This window comes from Mixophyes fleayi, chromosome 7 (assembly GCF_038048845.1).
Source record: "Mixophyes fleayi isolate aMixFle1 chromosome 7, aMixFle1.hap1, whole genome shotgun sequence".
NCBI lineage: Eukaryota > Metazoa > Chordata > Amphibia > Anura > Limnodynastidae > Mixophyes > Mixophyes fleayi.
In genome coordinates, this window is record NC_134408.1 from 119,583,527 (window position 1) to 119,604,671 (window position 21,145).

At 41.0% G+C, this 21,145-nt stretch overlaps 1 protein-coding gene across 2 annotated transcripts in view; it reads left to right on the forward strand.

Moving 5' to 3' along the window:
• Window positions 1-21,145, forward strand: part of CCDC141 (coiled-coil domain containing 141) — a 125,616-nt gene that overhangs the window by 59,454 nt on the left and 45,017 nt on the right. For both annotated transcript variants that reach the window (XM_075180514.1, XM_075180513.1), the window contains exon 8: window positions 711-880. In XM_075180514.1, coding sequence (XP_075036615.1) covers window positions 711-880 — 170 coding nt within the window. The remainder of the gene's footprint in view (window positions 1-710; window positions 881-21,145) is intronic.

Consider the following 21,145-nt stretch of genomic DNA (forward strand, 5'->3'; position numbering starts at 1 on the left):
GTCTTATATGACTTCTCTTAAAACGAAAGACGCTGTCACTACAGTGGTCCGTAATAAGGATTTTAAATATAACACATATATTTTTGGAAGGTTAGGTTCATTACAGGAAAACAAAATGCCCCTGCGCTTCATTATTGAAACAAATGGAGTTTTTTGTTCATGTTATTATTATTACCATTTATTTATATAGCGCCACTAATTCCGCAGCGCTGTACAGAGGACTCACTCACATCAGTCCCTGCCCCATTGAAGCTTACAGTCTAAATTCTCTAACACACACACACACACACACACACAGAGATAGAAAGAGTAGGGTCAATTTTGTTAGCAGCCAATTAACCTACCAGTAGGAGTGTGGAAGGAAACCGCAGCACCTGGAGGAAACCCACGCAGACACGGGGAGAACATACAAACTCCTCACAGATAAGGCAATGGCCGGGAATTGAACTCATGACCCCAGTGCTGTAAGGCAGAAGTGCTAACCACTTAGCCAGCTGCCCATATTATCTTTTAAAGATAAAACATCAAGCAACTAAATGGGGAAGTATTAGAAGCGCAATGGAAAGAAGGTGGGATGAAGAAGGGAAGAAAATGGGGAGCTCTCCAATGACATTATATTACTCAACAGTATAGTATTGTGCTGAAGTGGTTATGGGTTATGAAGATTTACTTTTGATAATGGTTGTTCAATATTAAAATATATTTTACAGGCTTTTGACAAACTAGGTGGCATTGAGACTTACCTGAAACACCTGAAGATGCATAATATAAGTTTGCCTGAATTGTCAGCCAAGCAAAAGGAAGTTGAAGCCGAGATCAGGAAGTGTACTTCTGATGCCTTCCACAAGGGGCAGACTCTTGTCAAGAAATCTCCTTTCAGGTCAGTTTCTTTTACATTTCATTACTGGTAGTCACACACATTCAGATCCATTTTCTCAGCCCAATCATAGAACAATTAGGTCTGTTTCCAATTTGACCACACACATTTTGGGCTAAATAAAACAGATTTAGCTGTTTTGACATTAAGTCGTATAACTGGGTCACATGGGGACTAGTCAGTGCTGTCTGCCGATAACATCAACTGAGAGAGTGACTATAAGATGTGGTTGTTTAATAGCTGGAGAGTGATGGGAAATCTGAATGTCAGTATGAGGAATCTGGCCAATTTAGTCACACAGGAAGCTTGCTGATGAAATAACTTGGTCAATGATGTAGAAATTGTCAAACTTGATCACTCCGTGTGTGGCCTTTTAAAGGCTTGTGAATATCTATTAAAAGGGTTGCAAGAGGAGCCGTAGGATAAGGCCATCACGCAAAGGACGAGGTCGCGCTAAAAGGCACAGTCTAATTGGCCTATACCAGCGGCCACTGATTTCACCACATTATTAAAGATTATAATGCAAGACACACAAATGCTGGCACATCCTGGGCTATTTATGTTAGTGATGTGCTATTTACCTGTACTCTCCCCCAGACCCCCTCTCCCAACTACAGGCATCTACATATGACCCTTGACTTCAATTGAACGAATGTAAATTCACTGAAATTATTTCCTTTGAAAATATAATGATCTTCTATAGGCTTTCTTTATTAATAGACAATCTAAAACTTTCATTAGAATTTAAAGCACAGCTACACATTTAAGGGAAGTGTAAACACAGTAGAAGCGTCTCAAACATGTTTCTCATCTGTCATCCCCTCATGTCTATTAAAGTTTACCAGTGAAGTGTGTAAATGTGTACCAAATAACAGTTTGTAAAGTTGTAATAAAAACACTGGTTTTTTTTTTAATTTCTTTCATCCGCTTACTAAAATGGTTAACTACTAAATGTTAAAAAACTTGAATTAAAGACGGTTAATGTTCATTAAACCACACCCCTTTAAAATACAAGTTGCAGAGCCGTAACTAGTAAAAACCTCACACCTCTTTCCTGAGGCCCCCTTAGCATTGTGCCTAGGCTGTTGCCCCTCTTACACGGCCCTAGTTATGGTCTGGACGAATTGCAATTAAAGTATTATTATTATAGTTTCTTTATATAGCACCAATCATATTACACAGTGCTGTACAGAGAACATGCAATCACTCCCATCAGTCCCTGCCCCGTTGGAGCGTGTAGTCTAACGTCCTATAACAAACAGTCACGCACACACTAGGGTCCTTTCTGTCCGAAGCTAAAACCTTTCACATATGACAGTAGCTTACAGCTGCAGATATCTGAGGTAAAGCTGTGAACATGGGGGAGATATATCTGTGTGCACAGTCTGCTTGTCGCTGTCTGAAGTGGCTAATAACTGAGGAGAACAACTTGCACTCAGCTGTGTAAGAAATGGAAAGTAATGTAAAATATTTCAAGATGAATGAAAATATGAGAGTACTTCTCTGTTAGGTTTTATGTACCTTTTAGTGTCTCTCAGAATAGATTGGCCAACATGTCTGCCTGCATAAGTACAACCTGTATCGTGTGCACTGAATAATAAACAAGTCAATCTAACAAACACATGATATATATAGCTCTTTCCTGTGACAAGCTTGGTAGTATAAGACATTTCATATTATGTTTTTGAAGTAATCTGAAAGAGCTGCTTTAGATGTTGACTGACCAAAAGCAAATATCACCTGATACATATTTACTTTTTTTTAGTATAATGCCACATTTAATATGCTGGTTAATTCTTTCTCTTTAAATATATATATTTCCTTGTTATTAACATATCATTGGTCTTCTGAAGGAGTAACATAGAGTGGGCCTGATTTATTAAGGAAAGTAAAGCAAAAAAAAAAGGAGTAACTTTGCACTTGGCCAAAACCATGTTGCATTGGAGGGGGAGGTAAATTTAAAATGTGAGGACAGATTTATAGTTGTGATAGGGCATGTCCTAGATCAACTCTAAATTTAAGTGTAAAGATAAAGCTATCAAGTATTTGTGTGCTAGATGAAAAAACAGCCAGTATATTCCTTATGTGCAAAATAATAAACTAATTTGCACCCCTTGTATTGTAACATGGTTGTCCAGGAGAAAACTTACTCATTTTTTTGACTTACTTCTCTTAATGAATCAGGCCCAATATCACCAGTTCTGTTACACTACAGATATATAAGAAACATACAAATATTTCCATTTAGGAGAGATGAAGAGTAAAATATTTGGCATATATCAATATCACACTGTACCATTAATATTGCATATGTTTATATCTAGTGTTACTAGATTTGTCAGTCATGGACTGGCAGGCTAGGAATTTATTAAGATGGAACACTGCAGAGAAATAAACACTATCACAATATTATAGAATATTACACTGTACTACATAAGATGGATTATTGTCTGTAGATGAATGTAGAGCAATGTCTCTCTTGAGAAGTAGGTGTCTCTGGTGAGCTGCCTGATATATTATTAAGAAGGGAGGAAGCATGCAGGCTAACAGTATGTAAGTGGTGACAGACCGGTGTGCGGCACCTGTTCAGTAACTGTAATAACAAACAATCCTGCCTAAAGGACACTGACAGCAGTTGTCTAAACATCATCTGCACAGTAGACATCTATTCTCACAAATCTCTCTTACAAATTACTTCTACAACATTTCACAGCAATACCTATTTGCAGGTTTGGACCATCCTTTAATTAACGAAAAACATTTTTTCTCCTAAAATACTGCTTGTTAGAGCCTCATTTATGTTTTAAATGTCAGACGAATAAGAGGACATCAGGACTAATTTTATTTTACGTGTCACTTTTGTACACTTTTATGAATAAATAGAGATATATGACACCCCAGAATTTCTATTGGCACACAAAATTAGATGCGTGTTACTCCGAAAAGATTTCCTATCTGCCTTACCCAGTTTCAAAGACTTTCAAGTTTTTTTGCAGAGAGCAAATGGTTGTGTTCCCTTTCCTAAAAAAAGTAGCGTTCCTAAAAATAGGCACTCTATACCCCATTATATATATAGCATTTATTGTGTTATAATAACTTTGCTCTACAAAATGTAATTGAGGCATGTGATGTTACCAAAAAACATTCGCATCTAAGAAGCTGAATATATTAGCTCAGTGTAAAACCCAGGTTTGCTTGGTTGGTAAGTAGATAAAATCCACTTTGTTTAAGTCTCATTCCTTAATCTGTTTCATGGGGTCAGTGTGTTGTAGTGAGGGTGTAAAATGTCTAAGAAAAGCAAAGGGAAATGATAGATTGGGCAACCCTTAAGTACTGCTTACATAGTTTACGTATTCAGCATATGCCCATAGGTGTGCGCACAGGGTGTGCCAGCTGTGTCCAGACATACCCTAATTTCGAATGCCATCTTCGTGCTCTTCGGTGTCACCGACTTTCAGATGAGCTGTCAGTGAGTGAGTCACTCGGTGACTCCCAAAACATAACAGCACAGCGGCACCCTCCCTTTCAGTGTGTGGCATAATATGAACTGGGGGGCATTACTATGTGGCATAATATAAACTGGGGGCACCACCATGTGGCATAATGTGAACTGGGGGGGCACTACTGTGTGGCATAATATAAACTGGGGGCACCACCGTGTGGCATAATGTGAACTGGTGGGGCACTACTGTGTGGCATAATATAAACTGGGGGCACTACTATGTGACATAATATAAACTGGGGGGCACCACTGTGTGGTATAATATGAACTGGGGAACACCACTGTGTGGCATAATGTGAATTGGGGAGCACTACTGTGTGGTATAATATAAACTGGGGGCACTACTATGTGACATAATATAAACTGGGGGGCACCACTGTGTGGCATAATATGAACTGGGGGGCACTACTATGTGGCATAATATAAACTGGGGGCACTACTATGTGGCATAATGTAAACTGGGGGCACTACTATGTGGCATAATATAAACTGATGGGCACCACTGTGTGGCATAATATGAACTGGGGGCACCACCGTGTGGCATAATGTAAACTGGGGGCACTACTGTGTGGCATAATATAAACTGGGGGGCACCACTGTGTAGCATAATATAAACTGGGGGGCACCACTGTGTGGCGTAATATGAACTGTAGGGCACTACTGTGTGGCGTAATATGAATTGGGGGGCACTACTGTGTGGCATTATATGAATTGGGGGCATTACTGTTTGGCATAATATGAACATCACAGTATCCCTCTCTAGATTTCCCTGGGTGCACACCCTAATGAAATGAGCTGTGCATATGCTTGGGCTACTAATAGTCAGTCACAAAGATCATCCACAGATGTTTTCCCTCAGTACAATCCTGGAAGAATATGTGCCATGGGCTGTGCACTACGTTTACCAGGCTATAGACATGTGACATTAGTTGATGCTTGTTGATTGGATATTTTTTACATTTGATGCACTGTGATTGGCCTGGTTCACAGGCTGTAATTCAGCTGAGTTGATTCACCCATCTTTGTATATAAACCGTGCATATATGGTTTCTACTGAAGCTAATGGATGATGCCAATCTCCACCACCTCAGAGGACATTCCAAAAAGAAGTAATTTGACGATATGGAAAAGCTCTGCGGACACATACTAAACTGGGTGTCACCCCCAAAATATTCAGTCTCCATAGCACACCCCGATTCACTTTTTTCTTCAGAAGGAACAAATCAATGCTCCCCCCACAGTCGCTGTCATTTTGACATACACGTGCCCATAATAGTGGGAGCAGGAGAATAGATGTATTACAAAAGAAGAACATTTGGTTGTTGTTTTGTGAAATTAAACCCAGTGAGTAAAGAAAATGGATAAATAAAATCAGTTTCTTCCAATATTCACAAAGCCACATAGATCTTCTAATCTGAAAGTAGAAACTTCCTTTAATTAAAGCATAATCATACACTGAGGTAAAAAAGAGTAGAATGTAATTTTAAAATAAATACAGAAACAAATGGTGCTTTATTTAGTCCATTTGAGGGGTGCAGTCTGTCCCTAAATAGTCAGTCCCAGTTATTATAGCATGTCAAACAGAAATCATGCAGAATTAGATACAACCAGTCTAAAAAATGTTTGTTTTAGCTTGAATACATATATATTACCTTGCCACTTATATTCGGAAAATGTCTCCACTAAGGCCTGTTTTCTGTGCCTTATATCACCTTTATATACCAGTCTGCCATATACGTCAGCGCTTCAATCACCTGCCACCACTACTTGTCTGTAGTGGTATATCACACCAGTACATCCATGCTACATTCATCTGATGGAATTCTTTACATACACTGAGCTTTTTTTACAGCGTTGATTATATATTGTTGTATGTCTACGTTTATTACACACTGCACATCTTCCAAGTTCTTAAATCAACATTTATAGAAAATATTCCAGAATAGAGAGCAAGCAGCAGCAGCGCCCCCTTGTGGTAATAAATTCAAACAAGTGACCTGTACTATGTGATGTAAAAGTGTAACTACTATAATAGCAGGGGTGGAGCTGCTACAGGCAGGGCTGCCTTCAGAAAAAATCGGGCCCAGTGCCACCCGGCCCCCCCCCCCCATGAGCGGGCCCCCCACCCCCATGAGCGCCCCCCCCCCCCCCCCCATGAGCAACACATACTTATCTGGGGCCCGCCGCTGGTCCCCGCTATTCTGTCTTCAGCCTGGCTGTCACCGTGACAGCCAGGCACCAGGATCCGTTCACAGGGGTGGAGGATTCATTCCCCCTGCGATCATGTGCTCTGCCTGTGACAGATCAGGTAAGTCTTTGCTGAGCTGTTGAACCGGGCCCCCTGGTGAGCCCGGGCCCCGTACAACAGTACCCCCCGTACTCCCCTGATGGCGGCCCTGGCTACAGGGCCTAGGACTAAGGGGCCCGTCTTTCCTGTTAAAGTCCCATGTGTATATGTGAGTTTTTCACTATTGTGTGGACGTGGGGGCCTTTACAAAATTTTGCTATATGGCCCACACATGTCCAGTTATGCCCCTGACTATACTTATATGTTTCCTGATCATAACGGAAAAGACAAATGTACATAATCCCTAACTATAATTTACCTATATATTCTATTTAATCCTTAGTATTCCAAGCATATGTGTCTCAAATGCTTTATTATCAGTCCCTGTCAGGCAGTACCACTGTATAGCATAGTTGCCTATTCTCCCGGAATGTCTGGGAGACTCACAAATTTTTGGAAGTTCTCCCAGACTCCCGGGAGAGCGGGTAAACCTCCCACATTGTGCCCTCTTTGTTTGTGAAGTGGGGCGGGGCTAAATGTGTCATCCTGACCCCGCCCTCTGTTTGGATAGGTCACTATTGATAATGTTTGACAGGATATCATTATGACATTTACTGACATCAGGGGGCAAACACAGTATTTCTAAAGAGGGTTTTTTGTAAGATACAAAAAACTTGCTGCAATAAGCCTTTAACAGGCACTCTTGTACAGTCATGGCCGAAAGTTTTGAGAATGACATAAATATTATTTTTCACAAAGTCTGCTGCCTCAGTTTCTATACTCCAGAATGTCATGAAGAGTGATCAGATGAATTGGAATTAATTTCAAAGTCCCTCTTTGCCATGATAATGAACTTTATCCCAAAAACATTTTCACTGCATTTCAGCCCTGCCACAAAAGGACCAGGTGACATCAGATCAGCGATTCTCTTGTTAACACAGATGAGAGTGTTGATGAGGACAAGGCTGGAGATGACTCTGTCATACTGATTAAGTAAGAATAACAGATTTGAAGCTTTAAAAAAGGGGGTTGCTTGAAATCATTGTTCTTCCTCTGTTAACCATGGTTATCTGCAAGGAAACACATGCAGTCATCATTGCTTTGCACAAAAAGGGCTTCACAGGCAAGGATATTGCAGCTAGTAAGATTGTACCTAAATCAACCATTTATTGGATCATTGAGAACTTCAAGGAGAGAGGTTCAATAGTTTTGAAGAAGGCTTCAAGGCGCCCAAGAATATCCAGCAAGCGCCAGGACCATCTCCTAAAGTTGTTTCAGCTGTGGGATCGGGGTACCACCAGTGCAAAGCTTGCTCATGAATGGCAGCAGGCAGTAGTGAGTACATCTGCACGCACAGTGATGCGAAGACTTTTGGAGGATGGCCTGATGTCAAGAAGGCCAGCAAAGAAGCCACTTCTCTCCAGGAAAAACATTAGAGACAGACAGGTATTCTGCAAAAGGTACAGGGATCGGACTGCTGAGGAATGGGGTAAAGTCATTTTCTCTGATGAATCCCCTTTCAGATTGTTTGGAGCATCTGGAAAAACGCTTTTCTGTAAAAGGAAAGGTGAGCACTACCATCAGTCCTGTGTCATGCCAACAGTAAAGCATCCTGAGACCATTCATGTGTGGGGTTGCTTCTCAGCCAAGGCAGTGGGCTCACTCACAATTTTGCCTAAGAACACAGCTATGAATAAAGAATGGTACCAAAAAATCCTCCAAGAGCAACTTCTCCCAACCATCCAAGGACAGTTTGGTGATGAACAATACCTTTTCCAGCATGATGGAGCACCTTGCCATAAGGCAAAAGTGATAACCAAGTGTAATTTTACTTCAGTATACCATAGCAACATCTGACAAAAAGGTCTAAAAACACTGAAACAGCAAACTTTGTGAAAACCAATACTTGTGTCATTCTCAAACCTTTTGTCCATGACTGTACACAAATTGTGGCAATGGTTGTAAATGTCAGATTTTTACATCAGAATCCATTACAAGTAAACTTTGTAATAATGACAGAACTGATTGTAACATTTTACATTTTACAATAAATTGTGATTTAAAAAAGGGGCAAAAACTAAACACGACTAATAATGTGTTATGTATTTTACATTGTACTAGTATTTCACTTACATATATCTGCAAATGGTAGTGCAGGCAGGAATAGAGCCCGAACAGTTATAGATTCCCAGAGGATGTGGTACAGGCAGGATTAGGGCTATGATGGGGGATTTCCTCTTATGTGTCAGCTGTTAACTGCAACATGCAGGATATTTATATTTGCACACCAGGAACCTGATTCATCAAGGCACGTAGGCTGAGCGCAACCTGCGTTTAGTATTATACGTACGTATTTAGGCTTTGTGTGCTCTCGAATTCATTAAGACACAGATCTCACGATACATGCGCTTTTGAAATCAGGTGTAGGTCTGCTGTGCGCTACTACACAAGACGCTGTAGGATACGTCCAATACCTATGTGGATTATCAATTCACAAAAGAAACACAGGAAAAAAATAAATAAATAATGCCACCTGTTAATAATATAGGCATTAATAATAAAACAGTTAAAAAAGAGTTTTTTAAAAAAATAAATAAAAATAAAATAAATTCACCATGAAATACATTTATTAGGATGTTAGTGTCTTCTGAGTTGGGTACGATTTTACAATGGTCACAATGACGACACACTGTATACCTACAAAATAATTCCGATTGCGAGATGACCGATAAGAAGGAATTCCTGACTTACCATAACAAAGACACTGCACCTGGGGGACAGGGCTTCTATATATTCTGATTGCAGTCAATGCTGGCACTTTCAATTTATATCAGTAATGAAGGCGACAATAAGATTTCTCTATTTAAAGCGGCAATGCCAGGACCCCACGCCTTCTATATTATAAATGCGCACGGTCCTGGCATTGCCGCTTTAAATAGATATTGGATATTCTCAATGTAGTGCTGGGTAGATAGTTACGTCATCACACAATGAATCTCATTTAGAAAGCCTCTTATTAGCCTGTTTAGCTGCACTACACTGACTGACGCTGCTCTGCCTACTATGATCGTAGGCAGAGCAGCCTCAGTCAGTGTAGTAGTACTATCGTCTAGTAATCTGTTTACACTTTAGTGTTTAAATCCCAGACCTCATTGGTCTTGAATTGTAAGGAGATCCCCAGGAGTGGCATTATCCATTTATTAAATGTGCAATTTATGATCAGCCCCTTTTAAAAGTCACACGTGAATGGTCAGCAGCAGTAACAGAGCCATATCATGTAGAGTGACAGATCTGTATTAGCTATATGAGGTATCCACAAATGCTTGCTCAAGTCTGGTGGTTTAAAATTAAGCATTTAGCACTAAGATTAGTGCCGGGCTAAGTTTATCGATAGCAACTGAAAAAAGTTTTGCTGCTGGTACTCTTCACTCCCTAAGGGATTACATAGGATTTAAACAACAATTCACAAATCCACCAAAGTCAATGTTTCTCTTTGCATTGTTATTTATGTGTGCCTGTTTTTGCAATGTACTAATTGTTGATCCCTGTCTGTATATCGGTACTATTTCTCAAAATAAATAGTAACAAAAAAAAATTCACCAAAGTCAATTTTTGCTCCTTTTTTATCGCCTTGTGAATTTTATTTTTATATACTGCATTTTGAAATACGAAGAAAACAATAAAATTACTCAAATGTACTGATACAATTATCACAGGTTTATAAACTCTAGCCCAAAGTGAGAAGAGAAGTAAACAGCATACCATGATCAGCTTTCTATCTCGACTTGTGTAAACTACTTTTAAGAATAATTTAACAATGAAAGCTGCAAAACGCGCAGAGATCACTGCAGGAGTTAAAGCATTCTGTGATGCGGGATTATCAGAGATATCATTATTATATGTGTCACTTATGTGTTTGAACATTTTTCTTACATTGGTTGAAGTGCATCTGTAAATGCATTTCCTCAGAGGTACAACTGGAATGGGCAAAATGTGTCTCATTAGAATTTTAGGGACCTAACCCAATCTTCTGAACCTCAGAGGTGATGGAAAAAGTGTGTCCTTTTGCTGGGGAGAGACTGGCTGTGCCCCTTCCCACAAACAGGGGACAACCCCTGTTTGTGTCTTGTCTACTCTTTTATCTCGTCAAAATAAATGATAGTAAAGAATACCTTCAGTGTGTCCAAGTTCTGCTCTTGGATGGCATAAAATTTTGCACCCTTACTCCACCTAACACTTTACCATAGAATAAGGTGCATTTGAGTCAAAATGGGAGCATAGCATTACAAAAAGACATTTATGCAGCAGAGTTGCATGTTGGCACTTTTGTAAAATGAAGCTTTATAAAGATACCACTTAGCCTGCTGACATAGCATAGCATAGAGGGCTATTGTCTATCTCTTCACAAAGTCCTGTGAATTTTTTTCATGTAGGATAATCTCATTATACAACATCATGTGGGTGTATACCTACTGACAGGGGGTGTGTCTGATGACATCATACCATGCCCTGATGTCATCAGACACACCCCCTGTCATCAGACAGACAGGGGGTGTGTCTGATGACATCAGGGCATGGTATGATGTAATAGGAGACATGAACAGGGATCTGAGCGAAAAAAAAGGAGTAGGAAGTCACAAAACCATAACTTTGCTCATAGCAGCCCTCATTTAGAGTTGGCGTACATTATTTTTTGTGACATGAATATAAGCAGTTATGTACTGCACATTTCTAAATCTGTGTTTAACGCATTTCGTTTTCAAATTAGTAAGCAACGGGTGTGAGGTGTTTGTAGTTAATAGCATTTTATTTAAAATTTGCAAATGCAAATTTCAAATCTAGTAATAGCTCTGTCAAGACATTATTCTCTCTTGTGTATATGCCATTTCATTATACTATTATATTGTGTACAAACAGAACAGTGCAACTTTAGCATTTACTACTAACAATATCGCTCAACATTGTCAAGCACATTCTTAGGCTTGATGCAGAAATACTTTGTTTTCGTTTTTTTGAGTCCATCCCAACATACACATGAATACGCTTTATTGTGACACGATCTCTGCATGTATGTTCAGAGCGCAAATTGTGTCACATTCTAATTGAGGCCAACTGTGTACATATAAGTGTGAAAGGCACATTTCATTAGGGTTTGCACCCAGAGGAATCTAGCGAGGGATACTCTGCGCTGCGCCGCTCATATCATGCAAACAGTAGTGTCCCCAGCTCATATTATACCACACAGCAGTGGCCCCCACATTGGGTACAGGCCGCGATCACACGTGTGTGTGTGTGTGTGTAGCGGCTCTACAGAAGAAGCAGCCACATGATGTGTTATCAGAGGGCGCGTGACTCCATCAGGAGATGGCACACTGTGATGAAAGAGATGGCACACTGTGATGAAAGAGATAGCACACTGTGATGAAGGAGATAGCACACTGTGATGAAGGAGATGGCACCCTGTGATAATGGGGGAGGACACACTGTGATGAAGGAGATAGCACACTGTGATGAAGGAGATGGCACCCTGTGATAATGGGGGAGGACACACTATGATGAAGGAGATGGCACACTGTGATGAAGGGGAGTGCACACTATGATGAAGGAGATAGGACCCTGTGATGAAGGGGAGTGCACACTATTATGAAGGAGATGGTGCCATGTGATGAAGGGGAGTGCACACTATTATGAAGGAGATGGTGCCATGTGATGAAGGGGAGTGCACACTATTATGAAGGAGATGGCACACCGTGATGAAGGGGGAGGACACACTATGATGGAGATGACACCATGTGATGAAGGGGAGGACACACTATGATGAAGGAGATGGCACACTGTGATGAAGGGGAGTGCACACTATAATGAAGGAGATGGCACCCTGTGATGAAGGGGAGTGCACACTATTATGAAGGAGATGACACCATGTGACGAAGGGGAGTTCACACTATTATGAAGGAGATGACACCATGTGATGAAGGGGAGTACACACTATGATGAAGGAGATGGCACACCGTGATGAAGGAGATGACACCCTGTGATGAAGGGGAGTGCACACTATTATGAAGGAGATGGCACCCTGTGATGAAGGGGAGGGCACACTATGATGAAGGAGATGGCACCCTGTGATAAAGGAGATGGCACCATGTGATGAAGGGGGAGGACACACTATGATGAAGGAGATGACACCATGTGATGAAGGGGAGGACACACTATGATGGAGGAGATGACACCATGTGATGAAGGGGAGGACACACTATGATGAAGGAGATGACACCCTGTGATGAAGGGGAGTGCACACTATGATGAAGGAGATGGCACCCTGTGATGAAGGGGAGTGCACACTATGATGAAGGAGATGGCACCCTGTGATGAAGGGGAGTGCACACTATTATGAAGGAGATGACACCCTGTGATGAAGGGGAGTGCACACTATTATGAAGGAGATGACACCATGTGACGAAGGGAAGTTCACACTATTATGAAGGAGATTACACCATGTGATGAAGGGGGAGTACACACTATGATGAAGGAGATGGCACACTGTGATGAAGGAGATTACACCCTTTGATGAAGGGGAGTGCACACTATTATGAAGGAGATGACACCCTGTGATGAAGGGGAGTGCACACTATTATGAAGGAGATGGCACACTGTGATGAAGGGGAGGGCACACTATGATGAAGGAGATGGCACCCTGTGATGAAGGAGATGGCACCATGTGATGAAGGGGGAGGACACACTATGATGAAGGAGATGACACCATGTGATGAAGGGGAGGACACACTATGATGAAGGAGATGGCACCATGTGATGAAGGGGGAGGACACACTATGATGAAGGAGATGACACCATGTGATGAAGGGGAGGACACACTATGATGGAGGAGATGACACCATGTGATGAAGGGGAGTGCACACTATGATGAAGGAGATGGCACCCTGTGATGAAGGGGAGTGCACACTATTATGAAGGAGATGACACCATGTGACGAAGGGGAGTTCACACTATTATGAAGGAGATGGCACCCTGTGATGAAGGAGATGGCACCATGTGATGAAGGGGGAGGACACACTATGATGAAGGAGATGACACCATGTGATGAAGGGGAGGACACACTATGATGGAGGAGATGGCACCCTGTGATGAAGGGGAGTGCACACTATGATGAAGGAGATGGCACCCTGTGATGAAGGGGAGTGCATACTATTATGAAGGAGATGACACCATGTGACGAAGGGGAGTTCACACTATTATGAAGGAGATGACACCATGTGATGAAGGGGAGTACACACTATGATGAAGGAGATGGCACACTGTGATGAAGGAGATGACACCCTTTGATGAAGGGGAGTGCACACTATTATGAAGGAGATGGCACACTGTGATGAAGGGGAGGGCACACTATGATGAAGGAGATGGCACCCTGTGATAAAGGAGATGGCACCATGTAATGAAGGGGGAGGACACACTATGATGAAGGAGATGACACCATGTGATGAAGGGGAGGGCACACTATGATGGAGGAGGGTACAGTGTAATTATGAAGGGGCAAAAGTGTGCATTCACTAGTGAAAAGGGAATAATAGGAGCAGGAACAGGGATAGATAGAGATGATCAAGGAGTAAGGGAGGCACGAGGGAAGCAGGATGTGAGGCACAGGGGAGAGCAGGTAGGGAAGGAGAGAAGGGGATACCTGCAATAAGGATAGGGCCACACAGAGGGCCTGATTCATTAAGGAACTTAGGCAAGAAATTTCTTACTTAAGTCTCCTGGACAAAACCATGTTAAAATGTAAGGGGTGAAAATTAGTTTTCTATTTTGCACATAAGTTAAGTACTAGCTGTTTTTTCATGTAGCACACAAATATAGTATTTAAATTATGTGAAAAATAGAAAACGAATTTTCACCCCTTGCATTGCAGCATGGCATTGTCCAGGTAAGTAAGACATTTCTTGACTAACTTCCTTAATGAATCAGGCCCCGAGAAAGGAAACAGATAAAGGAAAGATAAAGGGTAACATGTAAAATATAAGGGGTATATTTTGGAAAGTTTTATTATAATCTCAATATGATGAAAAAATGTAAGCACAAAAGGAAGTCATAAGGGAGAGGTGGAGGGACACAGAGGAAAAGTAATTGGACACAGGAGAGGTGGGGGATACAGGGTGGATAACCCTGCATCATTTAATATGTTTTATATTATAGTATATATCGTGTTAAAATGTATCTAAAATTAATTTTACTCTATTACATTCCCTAAACCTTTTGAAGCCTAGGCGGCCATTCATTTCAAAGTGAAAGTTCCATACCAGCACTTCTAAATTTCCACTTTGACCACTGAGTTAACCAAAATATCCCAAGCTATTTACAGCTAAACTATTTAAAGAGGTGTCTTAAGATAGCGCAGATTTTCCACTTACAGTAATCATTAGCTATGATTCAGTTGTCACTATATATGCATTACATTACACCATGCACAGTTACACAAAGACATTTTTTGAGAGTAGGGTGCTTGCAGTTTATATAACTAATTAGGAAAATATGAACAAATTGTGAACTCCATTGCTCTAGATATTGCTAAAAACAATTAGTTATCCCAAGCAAGGAATATTATCTATGTAGGAATTTTTAGGAATACTTTTGGTCAGATTAAGTCTAAATTTCACAATTAATGTTAGAAATTATTAATATACACAAATATATTCTAATCTCGCAACAATGAGAATATTATTCAGGTACAATCCAGGAAAAGATTACATTAAATCTTATATTTTTGTTTTTCTTTATGATTTTTCTGTATTTTTGTTGGTTCTATTGGTTGACATGGATATTGAGAGGGGCCATTCGTACCGCTAAACATGTACAGATTGCTTTATACCTCAGAACTGTATGTTCCATACTATTATCAAAATGTTAGCTGCAATATTTGTTGTAGAAATTTGTGTCTGATACACGCAAAGATTTCAGAGTTAGTTTAGTTTGAAACATTTTTATTCAGCTATAAAGTTTTCTCTCCGGGACATATGTTATGGCCTCTTGAGTGCAGATGTTATTTTATTTTTTGTCAAATGGAACTATTAAACTCTGCCTTTAGCCCACTTCCATCTTTGTCTGAAGTTGTATTGGCAAATTGGATGAAATGGGAAAGGAAAGGCTATTCACATAAATTAGGCTTTCAGCTTTTATCTCCTAGCTTTTTCATAAAATCATAAACAGCATAGAAAGTATATTGTGCACTTAGGTATGAGGATGATTCCAGAAATGATACACAATGTTCCATCTCTTTTGTCCCAATCTATAAGTCTTGATCGTCCTCTTAAACGAACATATTTTAAAAGGTTGAAATCTTCTTTTTTACGTATATACACAGCACTCTAATATAGTATTTGTCAATATCTTCACTGTTCAGAGATAATCATCATCATCATTAATTTATATAGTGCCACTAATTCCGCAGCGCTGTACAGAGAACTCACTCACATCAGTCCCTGCCCCATTGGAGCTTACAGTCTAAATTCCTTAATATAGACACACACTCACACAGACACAGACAGAGAGGGAGAGACTAGGATCAATTTTGATAGCAGTCAATTAACCTACCAGTATGTTTTTTTTTTTTAATCCATTTGAAATATATGTTTATATAGTTCAGTAGTACAAAAATATATGAAAAATTGCATACCGCCCGAGAGTCCAGCTGGACATAATTTGTGGTTGACCATTTCTGAACAGTCTTGGCTATTTATTGGCATTCCCTTCAAGTACCTTCTTAGTGGAGGTCCCCAGGCCATAACCATTACTGGATTGCAACTTTGTTCCTTCAGCATGGACAGTCAGAAGAGGGGAATCGGGCAGTGCAAACAGTGCACACTGATTGGCACTGTCCTTCTCTCTCTCTCTTTCTCTCTCTCTCTCTCTCTCTCTTTTTCTCTCTCTTTTTCTCTGTATTGTGATAAAGCACGACATTCACTGGAGTCTCACAAAGCTTGGCTGAACCATTTTACTGTTTATTGGCAGTTGTCAGGGTGGCTTAAGCAGTTTCAGCAATGGTTACAGCAGACATATCCAGTATAAGCATCACAATTCTCCCACAACCCTACATCTGGCTAAACAGTAGTTCCCTCACTATTAGTTGGCCACTAACTGGCATCAGTAGCCCCGCCCTAAAATACAAACTGTGTTTATATCCTCCACCCCAGCAATACAAACAAATTACAGCAAACAATAAACCCATGTAGACCCATGTGGAACACCTGTGTGTATATGTGCTGAAAGAGGAGCCCAGGTAAAATTGAACCCTCTCTGCAGACTGCCTGGGTTTCTGGTTCGCTAGCATTGACAGCTCTTTCCTCTAACATAGGGGCTGGGTTTCCCTAAATAGCAGGGGTTTTACACATGTGCTATATAAACAATAAGTCGGCACTCTGGAACCGCCTCATTGAAGAATTCTTCTATCAAGTGGTTCTAGAGTACTGGCTTTTTGTTTATGTTGTTTGGCTGGTGTTATATATTGTATATTGTATGTTTGGTGTTATGGCTTTCCACAGCCATATATCTGCATCAGAGTCCTGGCTAATTTTTGCTTTGAATATTTGAATAAAATAATGTGTGGATTATCCACATTTTCAAGTATAAAAAAGAAAAAGTAAAAGTCAAGTTCAATTATACCACAGGTTGCTGAACACTCCAGAATAAGTATGTAAATGTGTATGACTGCTATATGTGTGCAGTTACATTGCTGAACTAGGCAGGGCTATAACTGGCATTACATTAATCCCATATGTCAGGAACATAGCTTGATTTATAATTAGGACCATAGAAGAGGACCATATCACTAGTAGCATCTTTTGAATTTTTTACACTGTTGCATTTCTATGTCTTATTTATAATTTGTATTTTCAGCATATTTTAATCAATATTGTATTTAACTGTTTAAAAGCATTACAAATTATAATTCATATAAGAGCCTCCGACAGACAAGCACTTTGTTTTGTTGTCAAATACACTAAATTAGATATAGGCAACTGTGCCACATATTCTGTTAATGTGTGTGTATGTGTCTAATTTATATATATATATATAATACACACACACACACACACACACATACGCAATCAGTGGCCACTTTATTTATTTAAGTACACCTTTCTAATGCTAGGTATGATCCTCCTGCCCCCCCCCCCCAATTGCCTCCAGTATTGCTGGAATTCTTCATGGTGGCATAATTTTATCAAGGTGCTGGAAACATTCCTTAGACATTCTGGTCTATGTTGGCAACATGATAGCTTCACACAGTTGCTGCAGGTTTGTCAGGTGCGCATTCATGCTGCAAAGCTCCCATTCCACTATATCCCAAAAGTGCTCTATTGGATTGAGATCTGATAAATGCGGATGCCATTGGAGTACACTGAACCCATTGTCATGTTCGTAGAACCAGCTTGAAATGACGTGTGCTTTGTGGAACGTTATCTTGCTGGAAGTAACCATTAGAAGAAAAGTAGACTGTTGCCATAACAGGATGCACATGGTCAGCAACATCTCTCAGGTAGGCTGTGGCATTTAAACAATGCTCAATTGGTATTAAAGGGTAAGTTTGTCATGAAAACATTCCCCACACCATTACACCACCACCACCCACCTGCACCATTGAAACAAGGCAGGTTGGATTCATGGACAGGGCCGCCGAGAGGGGGGGGGAGCGGGTACTATTTACCCGGGCCCGGCCATGCCAGGGGGCCCGGACCGGGCCCCCACCGCTGAATTTTATTTTATTTTTTACACTTTTCTTTATTGCAATTTTTTTTTATTTTTGTCTTCTTTTTTTTTTTTTTTTCCCGGGGAGGGGGGGGGGGGGGGGGCTTGGGGTGTCCGACCCGTCCGTTGGTGGGGGGAGCTAGATAGTTAAAAAAAAAAATAATTTACATATTCACCTGATCGCGCCGCCCTCCCTCCTCTCTGCTCGTTTCACACTGACTGTCGGGCGTGACGTCATCAAGTCACGCCCGACAGTCAGTGAGGAACGTCGCAGAGGGGACCAAGCAAGAAGAAAGAAGAGAACACAGAAGAAAAGAAAGAAACTAACAAGTAAGTAAAGAACAGAGAGTCAAGGGAAGGAAAGTAGAAAGGGAGAGTGTGACAAAGAAGGGGGAGAGATGTACAGAATGAAAAAAAAAGTGGGGAAAGATGTACAGAATGAAAAAAAAAGTGGGGAAAGATGTACAGAATGAAAAAAAAAGTGGGGAAAGATGTACAGAATGAAAAAAAAAGTGGGGAAAGATGTACAGAATGAAAAAAAAAGTGGGGAAAGATGTACAGAATGAAAAAAAAAGTGGGGAAAGATGTACAGAATGAAAAAAAAAGTGGGGAAAGATGTACAGAATGAAAAAAAAAGTGGGGAAAGATGTACAGAATGAAAAAAAAAGTGGGGAGAGATGTACAGAATGAAAAAAAAGTGGGGAGAGATGTACAGAATGAAAAAAAAAGTGGGGAGAGATGTACAGAATGAAAAAAAAGCAGGGAGAGATGTACAGAATGAAAAAAAAGTGGGGAGAGATGTACAGAATGAAAAAAAAGTGGGAGAAATGTACAGAGTGAATAAAAAGGAGGGGAAGCAGCATGGAGGGCGCAGTGTGAACATAAGGGGGCACAGTGTAGTGATGAAGGGGCACAGTAATGTGCACAGGGGGCTTGTTGCAATGTAGTGAGTGTGAGGTAGATGGTGGCAAATTAATGGGTGCTATTTTGTTTGTAGGGTGATGGGGAGGCAATTTAATAGTGGGGACTTAATTTAAGATGGGGTGGTTTGGGGGCTATTGAATGTGGGGATGAGTTTGGGGAGAATGAGGTCTATTTATTAAATGTGACTATGAGTTATTTAATGGCAGTGATGGTTGCGGGAAATAGGTATTGCTGTTTGCAGGAAGGGAATAGGTTTATTTATTAAATGTGAATACTATTATTTTAATGTTGGGGCTGGAGGAATGCCTAATTATTAATTGTGGGTGCTATTGATTTAACGCCGGGGCTGGCTGTAATTTTCTAAGTGTAGCCATTTTTTTTTCCAAATAGGTCCTTCAACATTCCAGGATCCAGACAAGCCACAACTAAAGAAACCAGCAGCCACAGGTGGAGAAAGTGAGAAGAACAGGTAGGAGAGAGCAGCAGAGTGTGTGAAATGTTGTGATTCTAGTAGGGACAATACCAATTTTTGGTGAGTGTTGTGCCCAATGTTAGGTGCAGGCCAAGACTGAACTGTTTGTGTACACACTGCATTCTTTGTATACTACACTGTGGTGGTAGATGTCCTGAAAGTCAGGAGTGCTTGGACATATGTGACGCTCGGGCGAATTGAGTGCCTAGTGATTTTGATGTTAGCCACGCCCCCAAATGCCTAACTACAACTTTGAAAAAATTTGCGCCGCCGTGAGGCGGCGCAAAATTTTTTTGCATGCTCAACTATAAGGGGGGGCCCCACAAATTTGTTGTACCGGGGCCCTGAATTCCTCTTGGCAGCCCTGTTCATGGAGTCATGTTGTTTACACCATATTTCCTGTATTGGCCGCATAAATGCTTTTAAGATGAATATCCTTCCTAGAATGCTATATCTTTTCTAGACCCTGCCCATCTGTGTGTCCCCCCTATGTTTTTAAAATTCTTCAGTTTCGTGTTTCTAAATTCATTTGGTCTGGTAAACACCCCCTTGGATTCAACTTAAGATTCTTCAGAAGCCCTCGCTGGGAGTGGTTCTGGGGATTCCTGATTTTTACAGCTATTACTTCTCCGCCCAGCTTGCACAATGTGTTCTATGGTCTGGCACAGTAAATTCTCAAGTCTGGTCCAGTACTGAGCTAGAGGGTCTGGGATTGCTTTCGCCTTCAACTCTCCTATGGCTCCCAAGGGCTCAGCGCCCAAAATGCTCCATGCTCCACCCAGCCATCTCAAACTCTTTAACTATTTAGGCCTTTTGCCCCACTCCTCACCTGTGATACCATTAATCCACATCCCAGATTTTTCCCCAGGACTTATTCCTACTGTATTTTTTATTTTTTTGGGGGCGGCGGGGGGGCTCAATCGTTGGTGGGGGGAGCAGGGTAGTTAAAAAAAAACCCCAAAACATACTCATGTGATCGCGGAGGCGGCATCCCTCCTGCTCTGTGCTCCATTCAGACTGTCTGAATGCCGGGTGTGACGTCATCATGTCATGCCCAGCATTCAGTCAGTCTGGAGCAATGGAGCACAGAGCAGCACAGAAGACCAAGAAAGAAGAAAGGAGAAAAGGTAAGTGAAGGGAAGAAAATGAAGGGGGGCACAGAGGAGTTAAAAAACGGGGGGGGGGGGGAGCATGTCAGAGGGGTTAAAAAACACGGTGGCAGCATGACAAAGGGGTTAAAAAACTAGGGGGGCGCAGAGGGGTTAAAAACGGGGGGGGGGGGGAGAGCATGACAGAGAGGTTAAAAAATGAGGGGGGCACAGAGGGGTT